This window comes from Theropithecus gelada, chromosome X, assembly GCF_003255815.1.
Source record: "Theropithecus gelada isolate Dixy chromosome X, Tgel_1.0, whole genome shotgun sequence".
Classification (NCBI taxonomy): Eukaryota; Metazoa; Chordata; class Mammalia; order Primates; family Cercopithecidae; genus Theropithecus; species Theropithecus gelada.
In genome coordinates this window covers 101,328,595-101,353,590 of record NC_037689.1, presented here as the reverse complement: position 1 = coordinate 101,353,590, position 24,996 = coordinate 101,328,595, and the positions used below count along the sequence as shown (strand labels likewise).

The window sequence follows — 24,996 nt, the reverse complement described above, 5'->3', positions numbered from 1 at the left end:
AGGTGGAAAGAGAAAACCGGGGATGGAGAGAAAGTGAGGAAGAAAGAAGAAAGGGAGACAGACACAGAAAGTGAGACGCAGAGAAGAAACAGCAAGGAAGATTGGAGATGGAGATGGACAGAGGGTCTATGAAGGAAAACTTCAGGGAGAAGGGGAGGAAGAGAGGAGTAGAGTGAAAAAAAGAAGATAGAGTGAGAGGAAATGGGGGAGGGGAGAAGTCTCAGAGGTGTTTAGATAACACACTGGAACTTTTGAGGAAGGATCAGGCAGGAGAAAATGGAGCTTCCAAAGCACCTGGTTGCTGTAAGCAAATGTGCAGGAGGCAAGGGAGGAGGCCAGCCCACCCCTCTGCCTCTGTCCTCCATCCAGGGCTGAGGGCCGCTAGGTCACTGCTCTTGACCAGCTGCGATTCCTCTGAAGCCTGCAAAGCCTAATGTGTCCCAGCCCTGCTCTGCATCTCTGTCCCTTCCCATGAGCCAGGCTGGGGAAGGAGAGTCTGGGAGGAGGAATTCTGAGAGCTATAGAGGACCCCGAGAGACGACCTGAGGGAGGAAAGCAGGCAGGGGAATGGTTGCACAACTACAAGGGTGAAGTGGGATGGGGGCAGGTAGACAGACGAACAGACAGACAGACTGCATCTGAGGAGGGTTCCCAAGTTCCTCTGTATCATGCATCCTCTGTGCCTCTGTCCAGAGAGTTGGGGGAAAGCTGTCCCTACCCTCAGCCTCTTCACTTTCTCTCTAACCTGAAGCTGTCAGCTTGAGAATACCTGGTGGCGCTGCCTAAACCCTCTCAGGTCTTTTTCCCCCTGGTAAAAATCATTAGGACTTTACTGTTGGGCTCCAGCATGGCTCCAGGATGAAAGGAAAGCTGGTCGGGGGTGGGAGGTGGGGGGCGGGGGGAGCAGGGCCGCTTACATGTCCTCCTGCAGCTGGGGAGTTAGAGGTTGGACAGAACACCTCCGGCCCTCCCCAAGCAGCCACGGCAGCCCAAGCTCCTCCCCGGCACACAGGCAGGCTCTGAACCCCACTCCAGCTGCTGCCGACTGTGCCTTTAAATTGCTGCTTTCGGAGGGTGCATCTGGGGGAGGTGGGAGGCAGGAAAACATCTTCCTACCGGTCTCCCTCCTCCCTCCCCACCAAGACTCTTCAGGGTTTAGAGAGTGATTGCTGCCCAGAGAGAGTCTTTTCCAGCTCCCGGCTGGCAGGCAAAGGCCCTCCGGAGCCCAAGGCAAGCCCAAGCAGAAGCCAGTAGGGTTATCTGTGTCAGGATCATTTCCAGGGGAACAGTTCTGGCCCCTGGCAGGTAAAGACGGGCCAGAGGAGAGGAGGCAAAAGAGGAGAGAGAGCAGGCTCTTTGCGAGCAGCCCAAGTTGGAGAAAGGCTCTGTACTTTTGGCGTTCCTGCAGGGATATCCTCTCTCACGTTGGCAGCCAGGCTGAGAAAGGGCTTCAAGATCCCCGCGGAATGACAACTCTTGTTCCTGCAACCCTCTCCTTCCTTCTCCTCTGGACCCTGCCAGGGCAGGTCCTCCTCAGGTGAGCTGAGTGGGGGTGAGAAGGAGGTGCATGCAAACACTAGCCAAGGGGAATGGGCAACCTGGGCATCTGGCACACTTTCCTCTAAGTTTGCACAAAGCCCACAGTCTGCAGGGCTTCAGGGGAGGACACGCCCTCCCCCCGTTAGGACCCCAAGAGCTTCTTATTAGAGATGTCAAGGCCCCGGTCATGCTGGGAATGTTTCTGCACAGGTGGAGGTTTCCTAGGCCTGGGTAGGGGTTAGGCAACTAAGCCCCAGAATGGAGGGTGTCTGTCCAGCCGCCTAACCCTGTTTCCCTATCATCTGGGCCACACACTGCTGAGATCACTAAAAATGACAGAAACATCTGTCAACTGCCAGCCCAAGAGGCTTCAAGTAGCAGGGGTTTGGCCCAAGACCACATCAGGATGGAGCTGGGCTAGACATTCTTTGGCCTTCTGCAGTCACCCTGCTTGTGCTCACTTGGTTGCTCCCTATTCCTTGAGGGGGAAAAGGTAGCAGTCACTTCCTGGGCTTGCAGGAAAGACATCCTTTGGGCTCCCTGTAAATGTTCCCCCACCAACTGCCCCTTTCTCATTAGACCAGGAGCCAGCCTAGGTTGGCAGGGTGAGTTGAACAGGAAAGATGGCTGTAGCCTGGGCTGACCTGGTCATAAGAGGAGTGCCTCCAAAGGTGGAGGAGGTCAGTGCCACTACAGCATACTCCTCCTCCTCTTAATCCAAGAAACGTCTCAGGGCTGCTTGCCTCTGCGAAGCCTCCTGCTCCACTGTTTGCAGACACATTGGCTGGCAGGCAGACAGGGATGCAGAGCAGGGCAATACACTTCTAAAGAGTGAAAAGCAGCTCAAAGTGGAATGGCAGCACAGCTGGAGTTGACAGGAGGATGCAGGCAGAAGGGGGCACCACACTGGGCCTTGCAGGCCCTCCAGGAGGGGAGGCTGCCTCAAAGCCCAAGGTCCAGTAAGAGCGTTCCCACTGGGACTTGGAAAGCAGAGGCAGTTAGAGCAAAACAGGCCCTTAGAGAGTCTGGAGTCCAAGTCCTTCATTGTACATATGGAAACTGAGGCCTAGAGATGGGGAGTGACCTGCCCAAGGTTGCTCAGCTACCTAGCACCAGAGTTAGAGTTCTCTCCCTGTGCTGCCCCAGAACCTTGTATGAGAAAGATTGTCAGCTCTGGATCCTCCTAGGTCCTGCAGGTGTTTAGGACTTTCCGGGAATGAAGGACAGGAGGGAGTGGTTGCACACTGTGACTGCTCTTAGGTCCTCAGACAAGTTAGCTCCAGAAGAGGGAACTGCAACAGGGGCTGGGGCCCAAGACTGCTAAGCCCATAGCCTGTCCCAGGATACTAGGTCTAGGATTAGCAGGAGAGGTGACCTGAGAGTGGGGCTGAGGACAGTGGGGAGGGTCCAGTTTCTCCATGTGCAGGACCATGTGGCCTCCCAGCAGGCAGGTGGCAGGTGGCCAGCAGCAGCAGCACCTGGCTAGTGTGGACATCCTGTGGTGAAGTCACAGACTTCTGCTTGCTCCAGCACCACCACCAGCCTCCTTGGATTTTCAGAGCCTGCCTCTGTCCCCAGGGTAAGGGCTTCCTCTTGCTTAGAAGATTCAAGGAGGCAAGACTCTAGAAGGTCAGGGTGGGGCTGCCACTGACCTTCCCCTACTTTGGCTCCTTGGCAGCCCACCCTGGGCTGCCTGCACCATAGTAATTGTGATAGATAGAGCTAGTTTTGAAGTCAATAGCTCTGGATTTGAATCCTGGCTTTACCACTCACTAGCTGCATGATCGTGAAGCATTCACCTCACCTTGCTGATCCTCAGTCATCTCATTTATATAATGGGGGTGATCATAATACTTAGTCGAGAGGACTAATGTGAGAACTAAACTAGATAGAGTGTGTAAAGCATTTAGCATGGTGCCTTAGCTATTTTTATTATTCTATCGGTCACTGGATGGTACATGGATCTATTGGGAAAGAGGAGCCCACTGGCTCAAAAAAGACTAGTCCCCAGCAGGACAGCAGTTACGCCGCTGCTCAGTCCCACAGTGTGGCAGCAGCAGTGACAGTGGTGGAGTCGGCTATAGAGCAATGACAGCAGGCAGGAGGGAGCAGGAGGTGCCTGGCCCAGCCTGGAGTCCAGCTGAGCTCGGCCCTGAGCACTGCTCCTGTCCCCAAGGTTTTGCTGAGCTCCTAATCCCTAGTTTATCTGTTAACTGGCAAGTTGGTAAGTAGGCATATGGAAGGGGCTTTGCTGCTGTTACAGGGAAACCTGTTAGGGGAAAAGGGGACTGGCTTCTAAGCTATGCCAAAGCACACTGGCTCCTTCCTCAAAATCAAGCTGTTAGCAGGGAAAATATGGGAGTTGACCTCAGCATGTCTACCCTACCGGGAGGCTTTTCCCCATCCCTAGAGTCCTGCTTCCTCACCATAGTTACCAAGACTAGTTCCCCTGCCTGCAGTGGCATGGCCCTTAACTAAAACGTAGCTCAAACATAGCTTCCTGCTGGAGCACAGGCCAGAAGCCAAAACTCCCTCTTCAGATGCTAGGTCCTACTTCCTGAGCAGCCCAGCATAAAGCCCAAGCAACTGAAGCCAACTCTCAAAAATAAAAGTTGTCCTTGAGCCCTTCCCATCCTTGACTAGGCTAGACGGGCAAAACTTTGTAGTAGCCACATCATTTCCCGCAAGACATCACTCATTGAGTGTTTTCCAAGTACCTTCAGAAAGAGAACACTGGATGAGGCCTCAGCCTAGGGTATGAGTCCTGACCCTGTCACTAGCTCTGAGACTTTGAACAAGTCATTCCTCCTTTTGAAGCCTCAGTTTTCTCATCTGTAAAATGGGAATAACAGTCCTCACCCCCATCTCACTGAGAATTGGGAGGGTAAGAAGATCTACTGTCTGTGAAAACACTTTTCTAGTACTAACAGGTAGGCTGCCGTGTTGATTTATGGCTGTTTTTGTTCTCGTTTTGCAAATGGCACCCAGAGACCCATCATCTTCTGTCCTCCTGCCTGAGGGGTATGGAAACGGAGAGTCTGTGATAAATGCAGCACACAACTGGCCTCAGACTTTTTTACCTCTCCTGTCCAGGGTGGCCTTGGCAAAAGAGGAAGTCAAATCTGGAACCAAGGGGTCCCAGTCCATGTCCCCCTCTGATTTCCTAGACAAACTTATGGGGAGAACATCTGGGTATGATGCCAGGATTCGACCCAATTTTAAAGGTAAGAAATCTTCATCCTATAAAAACTCCCCCCTCCCCACCACCTTTGGCAGCACACTACCCAGCCAGCCCCTATTGCCTCCCCTAAGGAAAGGAGGCTGGAGGTCCTGGGCTAAGGCTAGTTCTAACAGCTCAGAAGGAGCCTCCCCACCCCATTGCCCATGGGCGTGTGTAGCTGGCACTGATTTCTCCCAGCAGTGCCCTGGCCTGAAGCTCAGGGAGGGAGTTCTGGAAGCTGCTCCCAGCCTCCTGGAATGCCCTGCCAATGGCCTATGCTTTGTTACCCTCAGGCCCACCCGTGAACGTGACCTGCAACATCTTCATCAACAGTTTCGGCTCCGTCACTGAGACCACCATGGTAAGGGATCTCCCCACTCCCCACTTCCAGCCTAGTGTGAGTGGGAGGAGCCCACCAGATAGCAAGCTGGCATCTTTTGCCATATCAGCCCAAGGAAGGCTCCTTCTCCAGTGAAAAATGCCTACTGCCCGAGATATGCTTCCAACACTCCTCCTCATGGCCCTCCTGCCCATACAGGCTTGCTGGGCCCCTGGGAATGGCAATGTTTCTGATGGGCCCATATCTGCACCCTCCCAGGACTACCGGGTAAATGTCTTCTTGAGGCAACAGTGGAATGACCCACGCCTGTCCTACCGAGAATATCCTGACGACTCTCTGGACCTCGATCCCTCCATGCTGGACTCTATCTGGAAGCCAGACCTGTTCTTTGCCAATGAGAAAGGGGCCAACTTCCATGAGGTGACCACGGACAACAAGTTACTGCGCATCTTTAAGAATGGGAATGTGCTCTACAGCATCAGGTGCACCGGGTGGATGGCCAGGAGAAGAATTTAGATGAAGACCGAGGAGTGGGAGGAGGGTTCCCTTGTGCTGTGATGGGCCCCAGTAAGTCAAAGTCATTTCTTTCTTACTGTCCCCACTAGGTTGACCCTCATTTTGTCCTGCCCAATGGACCTCAAGAACTTCCCCATGGACATCCAGACCTGCACGATGCAGCTGGAGAGTTGTAAGTGTCTCTATAGAGTCACAGAGGACCTGGAATAACAGTGAGTTAACCCGACCTCATGACATCACAGACGAAAAGGGCTACCCAGAGTTGGGAAGAACTTACTCAAGCACACCCAGCCAATTCTTGGCACAGATGAGACTAGAAACCAGGGCTCCCTAACCCCTAGAACAGTGTGTTTTTCATCCCCACACTATTTGCTGATCTGGCTGTTCCATGGGGCTGGGGAACAGGAAGGCATCAGCCTTACGCACAAATGCGTTTGTGCTGTTTTGGGGGGCGATTTGAGCGGCATCTTCTCTCCCCAAAAGTATGTCCCCTCTCACAGTGCCTGAAGGAGTTCCACCTTTACTTCTCTTGAGTTAAGGCATTGAAGATGCCTATAAAAATGCCAAAGTGGGCAGGGAGGGGGCACTCGTGGAGCCCTGGTTCCCCACAAACACAGATACCTTTGTAGAGAGGAAGGAGATGACAGTTCTAGGCACAGGACAGTGCCTAGAATGAAGAGGTCAGCCAAGGGCTCCTCTGTGGCAGGGGTGCCAGCCTGGAGGGGCTGCCCAAAGTGCAGAGGAACCAAGGATGACAAGGCTGGGACATCACTTATTTCCACTCCCTCCTCATCTCCTGGGTCGGGGGAGACTGTTAGATCTGGAGCCATCCACTAGATGTTCCCAGAAGAAGGCTTATAAGGCTGTTTCCAGTATAAAATAACTGTAATGAGTAGAATGTGTCTTGTGTGGTCAGCTCTTTAGAGTTCTTAAACCACTTTCACACCCGGGCTCTCAATATCCCTTCATGGCAACTCTGAAAAGTGGGTAGAGCAGCTACTATAATTCCCGTTTTACAGAAGGGGAAGTGACTTATCCAAAGTCACAGAGCTACTCTGGGTCAAGGCCCAACACTGGATGTCTGTGAGCCTGGTGTTTCTGCTCCCATCTCTACCTGACATGTGCAAATATGGTCATATACGTGGCATGAGCCCTCATGAACTGCTATGTATGTGTGAATAACTTGGCATGTTCAGATATTAGCTTTAAATTTGTCCCAACTCAAGGCCCTGGCTAGGATCTATGGTATGCACATTGTCCCATGCATGACTGGCAGGATATAAATAGCTGTCTCCTCCCTGAGGTGATGTGGCAGAAGCTCTGGCTCTGAGGCTAGCTCAGCTTAAGACATGTGTTCGGTACACATGCTTACTCCCCTGGGCTTGAGATATGGCAGGAGGCTCCTAGCTGGGTTCCTTGACATTTTTCCAACCCTCTTGACCTGCTTTCTAGGTCTGCCAAAATAATTTCTCTCTGGGCTTTTCTCAAGCTTGAAAACAGGGTAGGAGTCTATAGTCTTCCTGATTTACCTGCCCACTCAGGATGGGCCCGTGAGACAACTGACCAAGTGTCCTCTCCAGAAAAGTTTCCCTTTCCATGATAAGCATGAAGCTCCTAAACCCCAGACCTTACTCCTCACCTGTTCTCTCCTGCCTGTTCTGATCCTACCCCTACCCCCACCCAACACCCACACTCTGCAGCCCTCTGCCATCTCTGTCACTTTCAGTTGGCTACACCATGAATGACCTCGTGTTTGAGTGGCTGGAAGATGCTCCTGCTGTCCAAGTGGCTGAGGGGCTGACTCTGCCCCAGTTTATCTTGCGGGATGAGAAGGATCTAGGCTATTGTACCAAGCACTACAACACAGGTAAAAACCAGGATCTTTATTGGCTGTGAGCCACAGGAGAACCTTCAGATGTGAGGCAAGGGGACAAGTCAGCTGGCCTCTATCAAAGGTTCAATTTATGTCAGATATGGGGCCAGGTGCTTCATATAACTTATCTATTTGTGATAGCAATTATAAATACCATTTTTCAGAAAGGGAAAACTGAGGTTCTAAGAAGTTAGTTAAATCAAGTGTCCAAGTCATATAGCTAGCAAATGGCAGATTTAGAATTTAAATCCAAGCCTTCTAACTCCAAAGTCCATGTTCTTGTTCCTGTCGCATGCTGCAGAGCAAACGACAGTGGGTGGAAAGTTTCCCACTTTTCCTGGGGTCAACTTTGTGGGGAAGCAGGGAATCCATATCTGGTAATAGGGAGTGACTATGCTGAACCCAGAGGGAACAGGCCTGAGGGCAGTGGCCAGCTTACAGTCCACACCTCCCACTGTGCCACCACTGCCAGCTCTCAGGAACTTCCCAGGTGTGAAATGTCAGCTAAGAAGTGGAGAAGGGCTGCTTTCCCAGCCTGAGCATCTGCCCCCCTGCAGCTTCTCTAAGAGTTGCTGGCTCCACATTTTCCCTGACAATTTGTCTGCACGGAGCTCTGACCCTGAAATAGAGGCAGCAGCCTGAAGAGGGGAGATCCCGTGTCCCTTCCATGGTGGGCTGATATGTTTTGGGTACTGCCCCATGAATATGGGTGTGCATGTATGTGGGGGTGTGGGGAGTGGGAAGAGGAAAAGGCCATTGAATTTAGAAAATACAAGGGGGAATGAAAATTGATACAAACTTTTTGGAGTAAAAAAGTTGGCAATCTGTATATAGATCAGTGGTTTTCAAACTTTGGTGTTCATTATATTCCCCTGGGGAATATATTAAATATATTAAAATGCTGGCTCCTGGGCTCTACCTCTCAGAGATTCTGATTATGGTTACCTATTCTTGGAGTGATGCCCAGAAATCTGCATTTTAACAGCATCTTGAGGATTCTGATGCAGGTGGTCCAGCGAACATGCTTTGAGAAACTTTAGAAGCTAAAATTGTTTTTCTACTTATTTATCCAGGAATCCTACTCCTTGAAATGTATTATATGGAAATATTCCAAAATACTGCATTGGCCTTTGACCCCAAGGGGGCTCCTGGGTGACTGTTTATATTAGCAAAAACTTGGAACTGTTTTAAATATCCACCAATAGGGCAGAGGTTAAGTAAATTACATAGTGTGTCTGCTTAGTGGATTAGTATGCAGACGTTAAAAGGGATGGTTAACAAGGTGCTTATATCAATGTGTGAAAGTACAAGTGAAAAAAGGTAAGATTCAGAGGTATAAATACAGAATGATTATATTATGGTAAAAGAAATAAACCAAAAGCATGCATTTAAAAACTTTGGGTGGAAATAGCACTAACTGTCTCTAAAGTAATGTGATACAACAGAAAAAAGCAAGAAGTTTGGAGGCAGATAGAGCTGAGTTTGGATTCTGGCTCCATCATTTACTAGTCGAGTGCCCTTGAGAAACATAACTTAATCTCTTCATGCCTCCATATTCCTATCTGTAATATGAGAGATAATAATTTTACTTGCCCCAAAGAGTTGCTATAGGATTAAATGAGATAAAGTATATGAAGTCAGGTCCTTAGTAGGGGTTTGATAAATATAAGCTTATGAATATTATTATCCCTTCTCTACTTCTCATTTTTTCTATACTAAACAAGTTTTAATTTTGGAATTAAAAACAAAACTGCTACTGCAAAAAAAAAAAAGAAGGAGGAAAGAAGGGAAAGAAAATATGGGTACCTAATAAAGGCATGTCATGACAAGAATCCCGGGGTGGGATGAAGTGAGGTGGATTCAGGGAACAGTAAGAGGTCACAGCATCATACAATGTGTCAAAACCATAATCAGTCATTGACGAAATCACTGGCTTTGAAGAATCAAGTAGGCCTGATAAGACTAGACCTAGGCCAGAATAAAATAACAATATATGCACCTTCTCCTTTTCACTTGGATTATCCTGAGCCTCTGCTTCCAAGAGAAGCTCTGAGCTAGTATTTTCTCAGCCCTAGGGCCCTGGAAAGCAGAGTAAAGTGAAGGTTGCCAAAGGAGGTGGAGCATTGGTTGGTGTGCCTGGGCCAATGCACTTTTTGCTGGTGGAATAGAAGGCCTGATGCTCTATGGGAACCCACTCCCCGCAGTCTGGAGCTGTTCTCTGTTGGGCGGTTTTCAGATGTTTGCTATCTGGCTCTTCTCACTTGCTTAAGACACAAGCAGTGTTTATCCCAGTGAATTGTTGTTGCTAGAGAGCTTCTGGGGCACTAGCAAGCACAAGCATGGCTGCTGAGATCTAAGTGGAGTCTAAGCCAATTGCTTTGTTAATAATGATAATAGTAACAGCTACCTATGTGTCAAACACCTCAAATACATTATCTTGTTTAATTTTTCCAATAGCCCAGTGATGGAGTTGGTATCACTACTCTGTTTTACAGTCAAGGAAACTGAAGCTCAAAGCACAAAGTCACACAGTGGAAGATTCAGGATTCAAACCCAGGCAGTCTGACTCTGGAGCCCTCCTGCTCCTTATCCTCTTGCTGTGCCGTCTCGTGAAAGGCCTTCTGCTGGAAATGAAAGTGCTGGGAGCGAAAGGCCAAGTCTTTGATGGTCGTTCTGAGAGCTTCCTTAGTATATACATCTGGCGCTGCCTGGGGCCATTATGAAAGGCTCATTCATTGGCCCAGCTGAGGTGCCCAGAGGCTGGTCAGCAGAGGGCTGCCCTCTTCCTGTCCTAATCCCCTTAGGCTCAGCTACAGACTGGGGACCTGGGGCCTGACTCCTCACCTCTGTCCTTGCAGGGAAATTCACCTGCATCGAGGTAAAGTTTCACCTGGAGCGGCAGATGGGCTACTATCTGATTCAGATGTACATCCCCAGCCTACTCATCGTCATCCTGTCCTGGGTCTCCTTCTGGATCAACATGGATGCTGCCCCTGCCCGTGTGGGCCTGGGCATCACCACCGTGCTCACCATGACCACCCAGAGCTCTGGCTCCCGGGCCTCTTTGCCTAAGGTGAAGAGACATGCAAGGGAACTTGCTTGCCATAGAGCACCCCATTTCCCATTCATCCCAATGTGCCCTCCTGCTCACCATTTACCTTGGATTTAAGGTTGAGAAGACCCACTGGGCAAGAGCTGGTGTCCTGCATTCTCTCTCTCCCTGTAATATACTGCTAATAACATTGTTGACAATGTGGAGGCTGGGGTTAGGGATGCTATCTGCCTAGGGAATGAGGAGAGACAGTGCCTTACTTTGACTCTCTTCAGGAAATATTAGCGTGTCCAAGGTCAAAAGATCCTCAGCAAGTAGAAAGTCCTACTCCCTCATGATACAGATGAGGAGAATACAGCCCAGAGTGGTAAAATAACCTTCTTAAGATCATGCCTTGTAAGAAACAACCAAAAGAATATCAGAGTTTTGAACCAATTTCTGTCGTCTTACTGTATCAGAAATTAGAAACTATCACAAAGCGCTCTAGAGACAGTATCCATTCTTTTGGGATGAGAAAATTGAGGTAGAAAATAGCAATTAAAGTCAGTGGACTCCAGTTGTCTGGGCCCGGTGATGTTTTGATTACGCAGGAAGATTTGTGCTGATGGGACTGGGCACAGATTCTCCCTGTCTCATGCCTTCATGTAGGGAATTTAGAGGTCACCTCAAAGTCCTTACAGTCAGCAAAGCTCTGAACAAATCAGGGAGCAATGCCATTTATTCATTCAATAAATATTTATTGAGCATGTACTACGTACCAGCCACTGAACTTTGTCATGTAGAAATAACAGGAAGTGCCGGGCGCGGTGGCTCAAGCCTGTAATCCCAGCACTTTGGGAGGCCGAGACGGGCGGATCACGAGGTCAGGAGATCGAGACCATCCTGGCTAACACGGTGAAACCCCATCTCTACTAAAAAATACAAAAAACTAGCCGGGGCCGGGCGCGGTGGCTCAAGCCTGTAATCCCAGCACTTTGGGAGGCCGAGACGGGCGGATCACGAGGTCAGGAGATCGAGACCATCCTGGCTAACACAGTGAAACCCCGTCTCTACTAAAAAATACAAAAAACTAGCCGGGCGAGGTGGCGGGCGCCTGTAGTCCCAGCTACTCGGGAGGCTGAGGCAGGAGAATGGCGTAAATCCGGGAGGCGGAGCTTGCAGTGAGCCGAGATCCGGCCACTGCACTCCAGCCTGGGCGACAGTGCGAGACTCCGCCTCAAAAAAAAAAAAAAAAAAAAAAAAAAAAAGGGGANCAGAAACTTTTAAGTTTTCTCAGAAATCATTTTCTCCAACGATGGCTGTTTCAGTGGGGAGTGTGTCCGCAGAAGTAGAACTCCCCTTCATGTACTTTTTAAACTCTAGGGGTGGTAACGATGTTACACTATTGCGAGCCCTGGGGTGCTATCCTTTGTAGTTTTCCAATATCTTTGTAAATAGCCATTTTATTAAATTTTCCTCAAATTGCCCAATCTGAGATATGGTTTGGCTCTGTGTCCCCACCCAAATCTCATCTCGAATTGTAATCCCCATGTGTCAAGGGAGGGAGGTGATTGGATCATGAGGGCGGTTGCCCCCTGCTCTTCTCCTATTCTCGTGATAGTGAGTTCTTATGAGATCTGACAGTTTTTTGGTGTTTTTTCTTTTTGTTTTTTTTTTTTTTTTGAGACGGAGTCTCGCTCTGTCGCCCAGGCTGGAGTGCAGTGGCGCGATCGGCTCACTGCAAGCTCCGCCTCCCGGGTTCACGCCATTCTCCTGCCTCAGCCTCCCGAGTAGCTGGGACTACAGGCGCCGCCACCTCGCCCGGCTAATGATTTTTTTGTATTTTTAGTAGAGACGAGGTTTCACCGTGTTAGCCAGGATGGTCTCGATCTCGTGACCTCGTGATCCGCCCGTCTCGGCCTCCCAAAGTGCTGGGATTACAGGCTTGAGCCACCGCGCCCGGCCCCTAATTATTTTTGAGTTGTCAGAAACCCTTTGAGGTGGTCCAAAGCCCTATAGGGATAAATGGTGACGAAACTCAGATCAGAATCACATGTCCCAGGAAACGCTGTTAGAGATCATTTTCTGTAAATGTGTTTCCTAGATGGACAGGGATATTGACAAGGCTCTGAGAGGCAGGCTGGAGTTAGGCAAGGGCTACACGGCCAGAACAGGCTGTGATGGTCGTGTTTTGATAATGGTCTTGTAAGGAGACCAGAAGCAGAAAAGTAGTTCAGACCTAAGAACCCTGCCCTAGTTTATTACCTCTGCCACACAAGGTGATTCATCTCTAAAGCAGGGAGGTACTGAAATTTATGCCTTATTCTTGCCAAGAGAACTTCCTTTTCTGGTTCCCTCCTGTGAGTGAACATGATCCATCTGCTCCCAGGAATCACTTAGTTTCCTTATTTGGAAAAAACAGTCTTTGTTGGAGGGTTGTTTGCAGCATTTGGTACCTTCTTGTCAAATTTTAATGACTTCTTTATGGCCTCATTGGCCAGTAAGCAAAATATCCAAGCCTGCACCCTGAACTAAATAGCCTCATTATCCAGCCCCTCAGAGCAAAGGACTCAGTAAGCCAGGGACTGCCTGCTCACTCTTGAGTTTGTGTAACATTAAGTTTGGTGGGGGCCGCATGAGGTCAGTCTAGGGGCTTCCAAAAGCCACACCAATCTCACACCCCCTAATACAACTCTAGTGTCCAGAATGAGAGTGGCAGAGGCTTACTTTGTAAGGGAACTCAGTTGGGGTGACCATTCCTCATGTTCCCAGGAAACAACTGTTACTTTGCCTTTATGGTGCCACCAAAGGCACTGATTACCATCTCTTTGCTGGGCCTTTGATCCCCTCAACTGCAGGGAACTCAAAGCAGGATAGAAGGACTAAATGGAAGTTTCTTCCAGAGGCTAGGAGATTAGACCTAAAGTTGCAGCAGGGAAGGAGCCACTTCTGTCTAGATCCTATCATCTCAATGGCCTACAGCTATTGGGGCAGGTAGTGGTAAAGAGGGTAGACAGCAAGCAGAAACCAGCAGATATGCACATCACATGTTGCTAAACCGTCTATCTGTTCATTCATTTAAAAACATATTTACTATAGGCCAGAAACTCAGCTAGGCATTGGAAGCAGAACAGTGATTGAGATAGAAACAGTCCATGCCATTGAAGAGCTCACAGTCTAGTTGAGGGAATGGCCAGGTATGTGATGGATGCTAAGAAGTTGTAGGTAACCTGAGCACATATAGCAGGACAACCAACACAGACTGGGATGATTAGGGAAGGCTTCCCAGGGGATGTGGTATCTAAAGTGAAAGCTGAAGGATAAGTAAAAGTTATCCAGGTAAATGAGAAAAAGGATAGAGGAGATTGGCTCTTTGGGAAACTACAGAAATAGTTTACCACAGCAGATTACAAGGGGTGTGATGAAATGAACAGGTAGGCAAAGGCTAGATATCATGATAAGGGGAGCATAGACTGTATTATAAGGGTAATGGAGAACCACTGAAGGATCATGAAGGGGAGTGATATAATCAGATTTACATTTTGAAAACAACTCTGGCTGCTGTTTGGAGAACAGATTGGAGGTGGCAAGAGTAGATGCAAGGAGACCATTCAGAAAACTTGCAACCCTTCAGATGTGCCAGGATAGTCAGTGGACAGATTCCTGAGTTTTTGTTTGTTTTTGTTTTTGTTTTTTAGACAGAGTCTCACTCTGTTGCCCAGGTGGAGTGCAGTGGCACGATCTCAGTTCATTGCAACCTCTGCCTCCTGGGTTCAAGCAATTCTCCCACCTCAGCCTCCCTAGCAGCTGGGATTACAGGCATGCACCACCACACCCAGCTAATTTTTTGTGTTTTTAGTAGAGATGGGTTTTGGCTGTGTTGGTCAGGCTGATCTCAAACCACTGGGCTCAAGTGATCTGCCTCTCAGACTCCCAAAGTGCTGGGATTACAGGCATGAGCCACCACGCCCAGCCAAGATTTTCGAGATGTATTATTGACACACTTATCATTAACAGGACTTTCTTCCTAGTGCTTAAAGTGTCTTTTCCTTTGATGGTCTAAGGACCTTCATGGCCATCCTTTTATAATGATGAGTAATTACCTCATTATTGATCTTGCAGGTATTTGATATCCTTGGGGGCACTGTCAGACTGAGGGATGGTGAATGAAATAGGATGCCCTCTTAGTAAGTGGCAAAGTGGCAAAATGGAGACACCAAGGGATGCTTCATCAGGGGTGTGTAGTAACCCACTGCTACTATCTCAGTGACATTGCCCTAAAAGAGTTAGAGCAGGGTTTTTCACCCTTAGCACTCTTGCCATTTGGGGCCAGATAATTCTTTGTTGTGTGCGTGCATGTGTGTGTGTCTGTGTCTGTATGTGTGTCTGTGTGTGTCTGTATGTGCCTGTATGTGTGTCTCTGTGTGTGCATGTCTGTGTGTTGAAGGCCAGGCAGGGAGCTGTGTACTGTAGAATGTTTAGCAGCATCCCTGGCCTATACCCATTAGATGCCAGTAGCCACCACCTCTTGCAAAATTGTGCCACCAAAAATGTCTCCAAATATTACCAGATGTCCCTGGCGGGGGGCAGAGTTGTCCCCAGTTAAGAATCACTGAGGTAGAGGATTTATTTATCCAGTGAAACTTGCTCCTTACCTGGGATCTGCAGCACTCTCACTTCCCATCATAGCAGCGGCTGATTAAAGAAGTGGCTTGTCCGAAATTCTGTTCTTGCTGGGGTGTCCTATGTGGTGAGCTCAGCAGCTGAAAGCTATGTAGCAGGTAATTTGGTTGAGGAGATGAAAAGATCTAAACCTGAGCTCTGTCCCTCACTCCTGGCCCCACCCATCTGCAATGCCTGGAAGAGGCCAGAAAGTGGGAGACAAAAGTATTTGGAGGCTGCCAAGGAAAGTAGTGAGGGGAGAGTACAAGGGACTGGATAGGTGGATGCCAACCACATCTTGCAACTAGCAAAGCATCCTTAAAGGGGTGGGTGGTGTTCCCTCAGTATCCCTGCCCTGTTCTCTCCAGGGTGAGAGATGAGGCCCCAGCTCACTACTGAGCCAAATTCATCAGCAAAGCCTTTCCAAAAGAGCAACAAGGAAAACCACAAGACCAGGGGAAGAACAGGGGTGGAGGAAGGAACTCCTAGTCTGTCAAGGGAAGAACAGGGGTGGAGGAAGGAACTCCCAGTCTGTCAGTGAGACCGCAGCCTAAGTAAATGGCAATGCCACTGAATTGAAAGCCCAGAACATCCAGGTCCTAGTGCCACCTTCTCACTGGGTAATCTTGGCTAAGACCCATCTGCTCTGGGCCTTAAGTGTCCTCATGTGTCTCACATCGGTATTGTGAACGCTGCCTGACCAATTACCACTGAGGCTGTGAGGACCCTAGGAGATAACAGAGGGAAGACAAATGCAGTGTTCATGCTCATTACTGTTTATTGAAAGAAAAGAATCAAAAGAAGCTCAGAATGAAGACAATAATAAAAAGCAGAAGCAAAAGTTCAAGAAGAATAAAGAAAGAAAGGGAAAGAATTGTAGGAAGGAAAAACTTGTAGAGGTAGAGTATGAAGAGTGCAAAGAGGTGGAGTATGATGGGCAGTCCTATCTTTTCCATCTGGGCTTTCAGACGATGGGATATGTCGTGGAAAGCTTCTTTAAACACCAGAAAAAATTCAGGATAAAGTTCAAAAAGAGCAGGCAATCGATAGGGGTTGGAAATCGACTCAGTAGGCCATGGAAGGACTTCAAGAAGGTTGATAGTTCTGTCGTTGGATGTTGCAGGTGTCCTACGTGAAGGCAATCGACATCTGGATGGCTGTGTGTCTGCTCTTTGTGTTCGCTGCCTTGCTGGAGTATGCTGCTGTCAATTTTGTTTCTCGTCAGCATAAAGAATTCATACGACTTCGAAGAAGGCAGAGGCGCCAACGCATGGTGAGTACAACTAGGGAGGGGCCCACTGCCTTTCTCCTTTGGACTCCTTTCTCCCTACTCCTCCTCCCCACAAACCAAGACCCACCCCAGAGCTGCAAGGACTAGACAGGCAATCAGAAACCCTGGGTGCAGTGGCTCGCGCCTGTAATCCCAGCACTTTGGGAGGCCAAGGTGGGTGGATCACGAGGTTAGGAGTTCAAGACCAGTCTGACCAACATGGTGAAACTTCGTCTCTACTAAAAATACAAAAATTAGCCGGGTATGGTGGCGGGCACCTGTAATCCCAGCTACTCAGAAGGCTGAGGCAGGAGAATTGCTTGAACCTGGGAGGTGGAGGTTGCAGTGAGCTGCAATCACCACTGCAATCCAGCCTGGGCGACAGAGTGAGACTCCGTCTCAAAAAAAATAAAAATAAAAATAAAAATAAAAAAATAAAAAAATAAAAAGAGATTGCTTTGAGAAGTAGTAATTGCTCCCCCCACAACCTGGAGGAAGGTAGCCCAGGTTGTCATACACTAATTGGTAGTTAAGAATTCAACAGCCAGGCATTGGTGCCTTTCTAGGGGAGCATTATAAGAGGGCCCCCATAACTAAGTTGGAATTGAGAAACCACCACTTGCCTGTTCTGACTGTTGGATTTCTTCTTCTTGATCTTCATTGGGTTCATTAGAGTTGTTGGGCTTGGGTTGTTGTTCTTCCTCACTCTTTTCTGTTAACCTCATTTCTTCTACAGTAAAGTGATCACCTGGGGAAATATAAAAGAAATCTTGTCGTCATGACAACAGAGGCAGTTTACCCCCAATTGCCCAGACAATAGGTGCTAGGTAAGTTGTCATGACAACAGAGGTGCCTGGGCCAACCTCACAGAAGCAAGTGTCCAATTATGAGCAAAGCTGAAAGGCTTGCTGAGCTACCTACTGGTCGCTTAATCATTAGAGACGCAGAGTTCTGGTCTGTCTTCAGCTCTGACTCCATGTTTTCTGTCTAATCTGGAGGCTCTAAAGCCAGAGAGGCAAGAGCATAATGACCTCTGGGGGATGGGAAACAATGCTTTGAACCCACTGTTAAAATCCTGACTCTAGCTTGTCTGGGCCACACTAGCACAAGGACTGTTCTCTCCTCCTAACACACCACCTTCCACCTCAGCTGCTCCAGGGGCACCCCTACCATATGTCCGCACTAAAAATATCTCACAAACTACAGCCTTGGTTTCATGTCCCTTGCTAAGGTCCCTTTCTGCTGAGGGCAGGGCTCCTGTCTCATCTAGTGGTTTAAATTTATCAGTCCCTGCCCTTTAGTCCTTTAGTTGGTCCCTGGGCAGTATGCCCTCTAGTGGACTAATCCACAACTACATGTCCTCGAGTAGGACTCATTCTTCAAGAAACCTAAAAGCATTTCCTAACCCATACCAAGGGTTAGGAAAAATAATATATATATATATATATATACACACACACACACACACACCTAGCAGAAGGGCAAGAAAAGGACACTCCATTTTCTAAGCTAACTGTCCCCACCCCCTCTTTAGCTGTGTCGAACAAATCTGCCTGCAGGTACCAAAATCTTATCTTTATAGGAGTTTTGATCTTGGTGCCTTCTCAATGCCTACCTTGGGGAAAAAAAAAAAGCAGACTGCCAACCAATCCAGAGTCCTTTCACCAGCTAAGTTGCCTGTATGGATGTCCCAGCAACAAAAAGGCTGCCATTGTTACTGTAGAGCTACTCCAGGTTGACACTAGTCCCACCTCCTTTCCTGAACTCCTGCAACCTGCAACTGCCTACAGCCTGTCCCCTCCTGCTCATATATATAGGCTGATCCTGAGCTCATAATGGCGTCTGTCATGACCAGTGCTCAATTATTACAAAGTTACAACAGCAGCCTGGGCCTTGCTTAGGACTCTGGGGCCTGCCTGAAAGTGGGCTGAGGCTTATTATTAATGTGAATAAAACTGAAAATCAAACCCGTGCCATTCATCATGTCCTTTTTTGAGTCTTCTAAAGTCACTGCTATCCCAGGACCTGTAGCAGGAATTTTGGAGGCACCAAGCAGGCTGAAAAAATTGATGGAGAGTTCATCCATTTATAGAACCTCTGTCTGGGCCCTACTGTTCCAGCTAGAGAAAAAGAATTCTTCAGTCTGAGAGGGCAGGGAGAAAATCCATGTGATCTCCAGGGAACCCTTAGCCGAGAGTCAGTTAGGAGTGTTCTAGGAGCCAGCCAGCCATTCACGTCTTTTCCTCTCAACTCTCTCCTCAACCAACAACTCCATAGCATGGTGGCTCCCTTTCATGTCACTGCCTAAAGTGGTTTACTGTTTACCCATGCGATCCTGCACTGCCTTCCCAGCTAGTCCGTAAACTTCCCCAGGAAAGGGAAGCCCTTTTTCATTTCCTCAGCAGGTCTTAGCACCAGCCTCTGGCCACAGCAGTCACGTAACCCAGCTCACCAGCTTTCACAGGCTGATTGGAGAGGACTGTGTCTCAAACTGGACAGAGCAAAAGCTTTGTCATGATCAATAGAATAATTTGATAACTGGAAGAAATTTCAAAATACTTCCCAGTCCTCTCAAGGGCTTGGTCCCAGAACCCTGCCCACCTCTCTTCATCCTCCAGCACCCTCTTCATTCCCCATTCTGTAATCTCCTTTTTTCTAGCCCCTCTCACTTCAATACATATCACTCTTTCCCATCTCCACACTTTACCTCCTACACTGTGTATTCCCTCCTTAGCATGGTTATGAGATATCTTCCCTCTCTAGCTTCTCAGTCCTTCTCCCCTACAGATAGCCAGGAAAAAAAAAAAAAGTTCTATTTTAATAGGTATGTAAGCCACAAAGTGGTATTTAAGGTTCCAATGTCCCTTTCCAGCACACACACACCACACACAAACACCCCTCAGAATTTGGCCTAAAGAGAGAATACCCAAATGCAGGATGCCCCACCCCTGGATTTCAAGCCACTCATCTTTGCTCCCCCAGCTACAACAGGTACAATATGTTAATATCATAAAAAGCCAAGAGCAGCTTACTCTATTGGCCGTATTTTCTCTCCCGTGTGAAATGGCTTTTTCCAGCCTGGGAAATGTGTCCAGATAATTCCCTTTAGACTTACTATGATTGGAGAAAAGGGAAAATAATTGGATCTATAGAAACAGAAATAGCAGTTGGATCCAACTTTCCCCCTCAGAGCTTTTTTCCAACATCTTTTGCTTACATCCTCTAGCCGGGGTGGGGCTCAGGGAATCAGGTTGAGTACTGGGGAACAGGGTTATCTGAAGGACCCTGAACTGGAAATCAAGGGAGAAAACCATTTTACTTACTCCCCTCATTTTAAAATTATTGCAAAATATTTTGTTTGCCTCTGGTTCTTCACCTCGAAAATGGGTCCAGCACAACCTCCCCTGTCAGAATAGTGTAAAAATGAATTACAGAATACATATGAGGTGAACCAAGGCCTGTCTTTATGATGACAGGTCAGCTTCTAGTCATGTCATCATCAAGGGTTACTAGGACCTGCAACACCAACATCTCATACACAAAGCCACTTTTCTTTTTTTTTTTTTTTTTTGAGATGGAGTCTCGCTCTGTCACCCAGGCTAGAGTGCAATGGCGCGATCTGCACTCACTGCAACCTCCGCCTCCCAGGTTCCAGCGATTCCTCAGCCTACTGAGTAGCTGGGATTACAGGTGCCTGCCACCATGCCCAGCTAATTTTTGTATTTGTAGTAGAGAAGGGGTTTCACCATATTGGTCAGGCTGTTCTTGAACTCCTGACCTCGTGATCTGCCCGCTTCGGGCTCCGAAAGCGTTGGGATTACAGGTGTGAGCCACCGTGCCTGGCAAAGCCATTTTTCAATGTGTTGCTATAGCTGCAGAGGGCCCATGATAAAGACCCTGTGGTGTCCCTCTAACTGAGAGGGACAGAGTGTTTAAAATCTACTTTATCCACATTTTGCATATATCTATGTCATACCTATACAATATACACATATCTTTTTCTTATAATTTATAATAAATACCTCAGGTAGCCATAGGATGACCAACTCTTCCTAATTTGCCTTGCACTTCCCCAGTTTCAGCCCTGAAAGACCCAAGTCTCAGGAACCCTTTCCGTCCTGGACAAACTGAAATGACAGTTTGCATCGTCCTCCAAGGGGCCATTGCACTTCAGGTGATTTCTTAGATACTTGAAATTTTGACTCTAAAACCATGAATACTTTAAGAAATTACCACCATCTTTGAAGGAAGGATTTCTCAACTCTGTCCTTTAGAAGTAAATAAAATTAGGTTTGTTAGGGTTGCATATAAAATAAGACTAAATAGGCTGTGAATGGGGGCCTGAGGGCCTCATATAAGTAAAGCTCCCTCTATTGACACTCAGAGGTTTTGGTTCTCTCTCTCTCTCTCTGTCTTTCTCTCTCAACTTTATCTTTCTGTCCCTACTTCCTGGCTCCCAGCTGTGTTTAGCTACTAAAGGTTGTCAGCTAACTATTGGAAAATGGACTTTTGGCAGTCTGCCGCATTACTTAGTGCTTATATAAAATTTACCCCTCACTGGGCATCTGTTTGTCATAATGCACACATTATATATGAATGGAATGTGCCTTGGGTAATAAAAATTACCCTGGATGTACTGCCCCCTGTGTCAAATTTGCTGATTTGCAGAGTAGCACACATATTTGCAATAAAGTGATCAGCTTTATCCTAATTTGGATAACTCATTGGGTTATTTAAAACTTTTGGAATTTTCAGTTGTAAGTTGAGATAAATTTTCAAAGATACGATACAAAAGGGGAATGAATTCTGAAGCTTTTGAAAGTCATTAAAGTCGAGTTTACTAAGACTCAGCTTCACTATCTAATAGTTTTGTTGTTTTGTTTATTACCAGTCAGAGATAACTTGACATTGAGATGTCCTCTCACAGCGGCTGGCACTTCGCTGGATTTTAGATGGCTCTAAATGATGTTTTGCATTTTACATGGGTGGCTTGGAGCCTATCTACAATGGAATCATAACATACACCATATGTAGCACGTATAGCTGCTTAGCATACATCTATCTCATGACTAGTGTTGTGACCATAAAAAGTATGTAGTGGGCCTGCATACCCTAGGCACCTTGTCTGCATAACATCCCCTATGAGATATTGATGTGTGGTCTGTTCTCTATCCCTCTGCCTTTGAGCTTTGACCTCAAATTCTGCCTTTTCTTCCTTGTAATTCCAGGAGGAAGATATCATCCAAGAAAGTCGTTTCTATTTCCATGGCTATGGCTTGGGCCACTGCCTGCAGGCAAGAGATGGAGGTCCAATGGAAGGTTCTGGCATTTATAGTCCCCAACCTCCAGCCCCTCTTCTAAGGGAAGGAGAAACCATGCGGAAACTCTACGTGGACCAAGCCAAGAGAATTGACACCATCTCCCGGGCTGTCTTCCCTTTCACTTTCCTCATCTTCAATATCTTCTACTGGGTTGTCTATAAAGTGCTACGGTCAGAAGATATCCACCAGGCTCTGTGAATAGGGTGGGAGCTATAGAGTCCTGCTGCTGGCCTCCTGCTTCCTCCTGGGTGGGCTTTCTCCCTCAATTAGCCTCCATTAGGGCTTGGACAGTTTCTTCCTGATCTACCACTCAGAACTTCAACTACCAGTCCCAAAGCTATGTGGGCCTATACTGCATGGTGCCAATGGTGGCTGTACTTAAAAAGATGGCTTATCTACCCTAGTCCATATTTTCTCCATACTTTCCCATTTCTCATGAGACTAAGGTTTGGCCACATTCCTGAGGCCAGGATGACCTTCTTCTCTTGCTGGAGCCTCTCTGTTTTCCAATACTCCAGTGGAGAATATTCAGAACACTGCTACTAGATTCTGGCATTTGTCATCTTAATCTGCACCACTTCTCCCCCTGCTACCTCCCATCCAGAGCCTGGCCATTACTCTGTCCTCTGTCCCTCCTGCTGCAGATTCAAATGGGGAGTTTTTCCTGTCCACAAGTACCACCCTGTGGGGCCCAGTCAGGTTTCCGCGCAGTGAGAGGAAGGCAAAGCCACAGGTTCCCCAGCTCTTGACAAGGTTGGAACACTCACAGGCTGCACTGGGCTAGCGACTATATGGCCCAACAGAGAGGTGTTCAGCCCCAACAGAAAGGGGCTCTTGGGAAGCCCCACACTTTGTCTTTATCCCTTTTCCTATTGCGCTTGTCTGCTCTTTCCTGTTCACTGAGATATTCCTCTTGTCTGTCTCTTAGTTTTGAGGAGAGCATTCTGAGCTGACCAGGGTAGCTGGTCCAGAAATTACTGTCAGAATTGGGGTAGAGACTTTGGGCTCTCAAAAAGACTACCCTTCCAGGTCCACCAGAACATTCTGGTCTCAGAAATATTCGTTCCATTTCCTAATTAACTAGCATGGTGGCAGGGTCTGTTGGACAGCTGGGGAGTGTAAAAAGAGAAAAATACTTGTTCTTTAAGAAACTTACTTGATGATGCTAGAAAACTTTCGAGAAAAGTGAGCTCCAAGGTAGTGGAACCCAGGAGGAGTAGCATAGAGAAACTTTTCACAGAGTGTCTTTTGCTGGCTGGGCTTTCATTTGTTTCTTCTTTCTCTCCAAAGTCTCTATTTTCCAGGGCCCCTGATTTCCAACCTGGTCCTTCATCTCCTTTTGGTGAGTAAATGGTGCCACTGCAACCTTGTTAAGGATAGAATGGGCTTCAAGTTTCCTGGGGAGGAACTAGGCATGTAGAGGACCCCTATACTAGATCAACATTGATTTGACCAACATCAGGGTAGCAGTTGTAGAAGTTAAAGAGCCATAATTCAGAGTGGCTTCTTCACCCTTCTTGCTCCACAAAGAGAAGCAGTGAGTAGGTGTAGAAGTCAGTTGAAGCTACCAGAAATGCCAGAATGGAGAGGGTTGGTGTGGAAAAGCCCACTTCAGGCCTGACATACCACTGAGACATGCGGAAGCATGTGCCTGGCACACTGAGACCTTTGAAGTGACCAACTGTGAGCAATTGAAACAGGAGAGATTAAAGTATGGAACTGACACTGGAAGAAAGAAGTGATCAAATGATCTCTTAGACATCCTGTCCTTTTCCCTGAACCTAGAATAATTAAGCACATAAGTCCAATCTCTCTCTCTGCTTCTCTCTTTCTCTCTCTCTCCTTTTCTCTCTCTCTTTCTCCTTCCCTCCCTCCCTCCATATGGTGATCCAAATTGAAAGTCAATAAATCCAATGGTGAAAGCAAATCCTATAATCAAACCAACAGCTTGACTTTGTCTTTATCCCTTTTCCTATTGCGCTTGTCTGCTCTTTCCTGTTCACTGAGATAGTCCTCTTGCCTGTCTCTTAGTTTTGAGAAGAGCATTCTGAGCTGACAAGGGTAGCTGGTCCAGAAATTATTTTTATTGGCCGTATTATAACTCTGGTGCCAAGGATATTTAAAACAAAATAACTGGCATAAGGGAGCAGATTGAATTGAGAAGGGCAGAAAACCCCTGTTTTCCTATTTCTGCCCAGGTAGTGCCAATCAATGAGAGGCCACAAGCAATACTCCTTTGAAAGGAGCAGAGAGCATCTCTTTGATACTCTCCATGGAGGGGCTGGGGTGTCAGGCTGCTGCAGCCCGAAGGCGGGGGTAGCAGGGAGGGTGAACTATGGAGATGAGCTTATTGCACAGAGCTCTACTTGTTATAGATCTTGTCCAGATGGGCCAACTGCACAAATCTGCCCTGTTGGAAGTCTCAAGAACAATGCCCTGGAGACAGCTACAGCACTGAGCAATAGAGCCTGCCCAACTGGGACTCAGATCAGGGCATCAGCTGGTACTGGGAGCCAAAGAAGCCAAAGTACCAACCAACATAATAACCCACAGGAGCACACAAAGCTAGTCAGAGGCAATGCCAGGTGGAAGGTGTTAATTCCTCCCCATCAGAACCCCCAAGAAGGGAAGGGAGATGCATGGTGTCAGAATCAGGTGCAAATGACTTTAATTTTCCTCACCCTTTCAACATATGTACAGGGGCTGGGAAATACTGGATCTCCCTAGGAGCATCTGTCACCTAGCAATCTCTCAATCATAGAATAAAAATTGGACCCTTCTTACCACAGTGAATCGGCAGGAGGTCACAGGAGGCTCACTTGGAGGTTACTTCCATTTATCATCATTCTTATAGTACTTACCCCTCCGGAGGCCACACTACCTTCTGCCTAGATCACATCTGAAGTGATGCTGAGATTTAAAACAGCATTTTTTAAAGGGGAAAAAATTCCTACATAAATAAAGTGTTTTGGGTGTTTTCATTAATTCATTTTTAATATTTAATGCCAGCTGAATATTTTATACATATATTTTTCCAGGGAAAGCGCTTTATTTATTCAGTTGTTGTTAAGGCTATCAGTGCCTCCATCTTCCCTTCGGTTTGCTCTGCTCTCTGGAAAACCAGTGGTCTGTCATCTTTTATTGCCTCATTCTACAACCACAGCCTCTTGTTCTCCCAGAATTCACAGGCAAAGCAAAAAGAGCTTTCTATGTGGAAGAAAGGT

At 47.6% G+C, this 24,996-nt stretch overlaps 1 protein-coding gene across 1 annotated transcript; it reads left to right on the top strand.

Moving 5' to 3' along the window:
• The first annotated feature begins 958 nt into the window (after positions 1-958).
• Positions 959-21,970, top strand: GLRA4 (glycine receptor alpha 4). The gene is made up of 9 exons (XM_025372746.1): positions 959-1,537; positions 4,633-4,763; positions 5,053-5,120; positions 5,358-5,581; positions 5,705-5,787; positions 7,342-7,482; positions 10,347-10,561; positions 16,305-16,454; positions 21,680-21,970. The coding sequence occupies exons 1-9, from the start codon at positions 1,467-1,469 to the stop codon at positions 21,968-21,970; spliced, it is 1,374 nt and encodes a 457-aa protein (XP_025228531.1). The 5' UTR covers positions 959-1,466.
• The last annotated feature ends 3,026 nt before the right edge of the window (positions 21,971-24,996 follow it).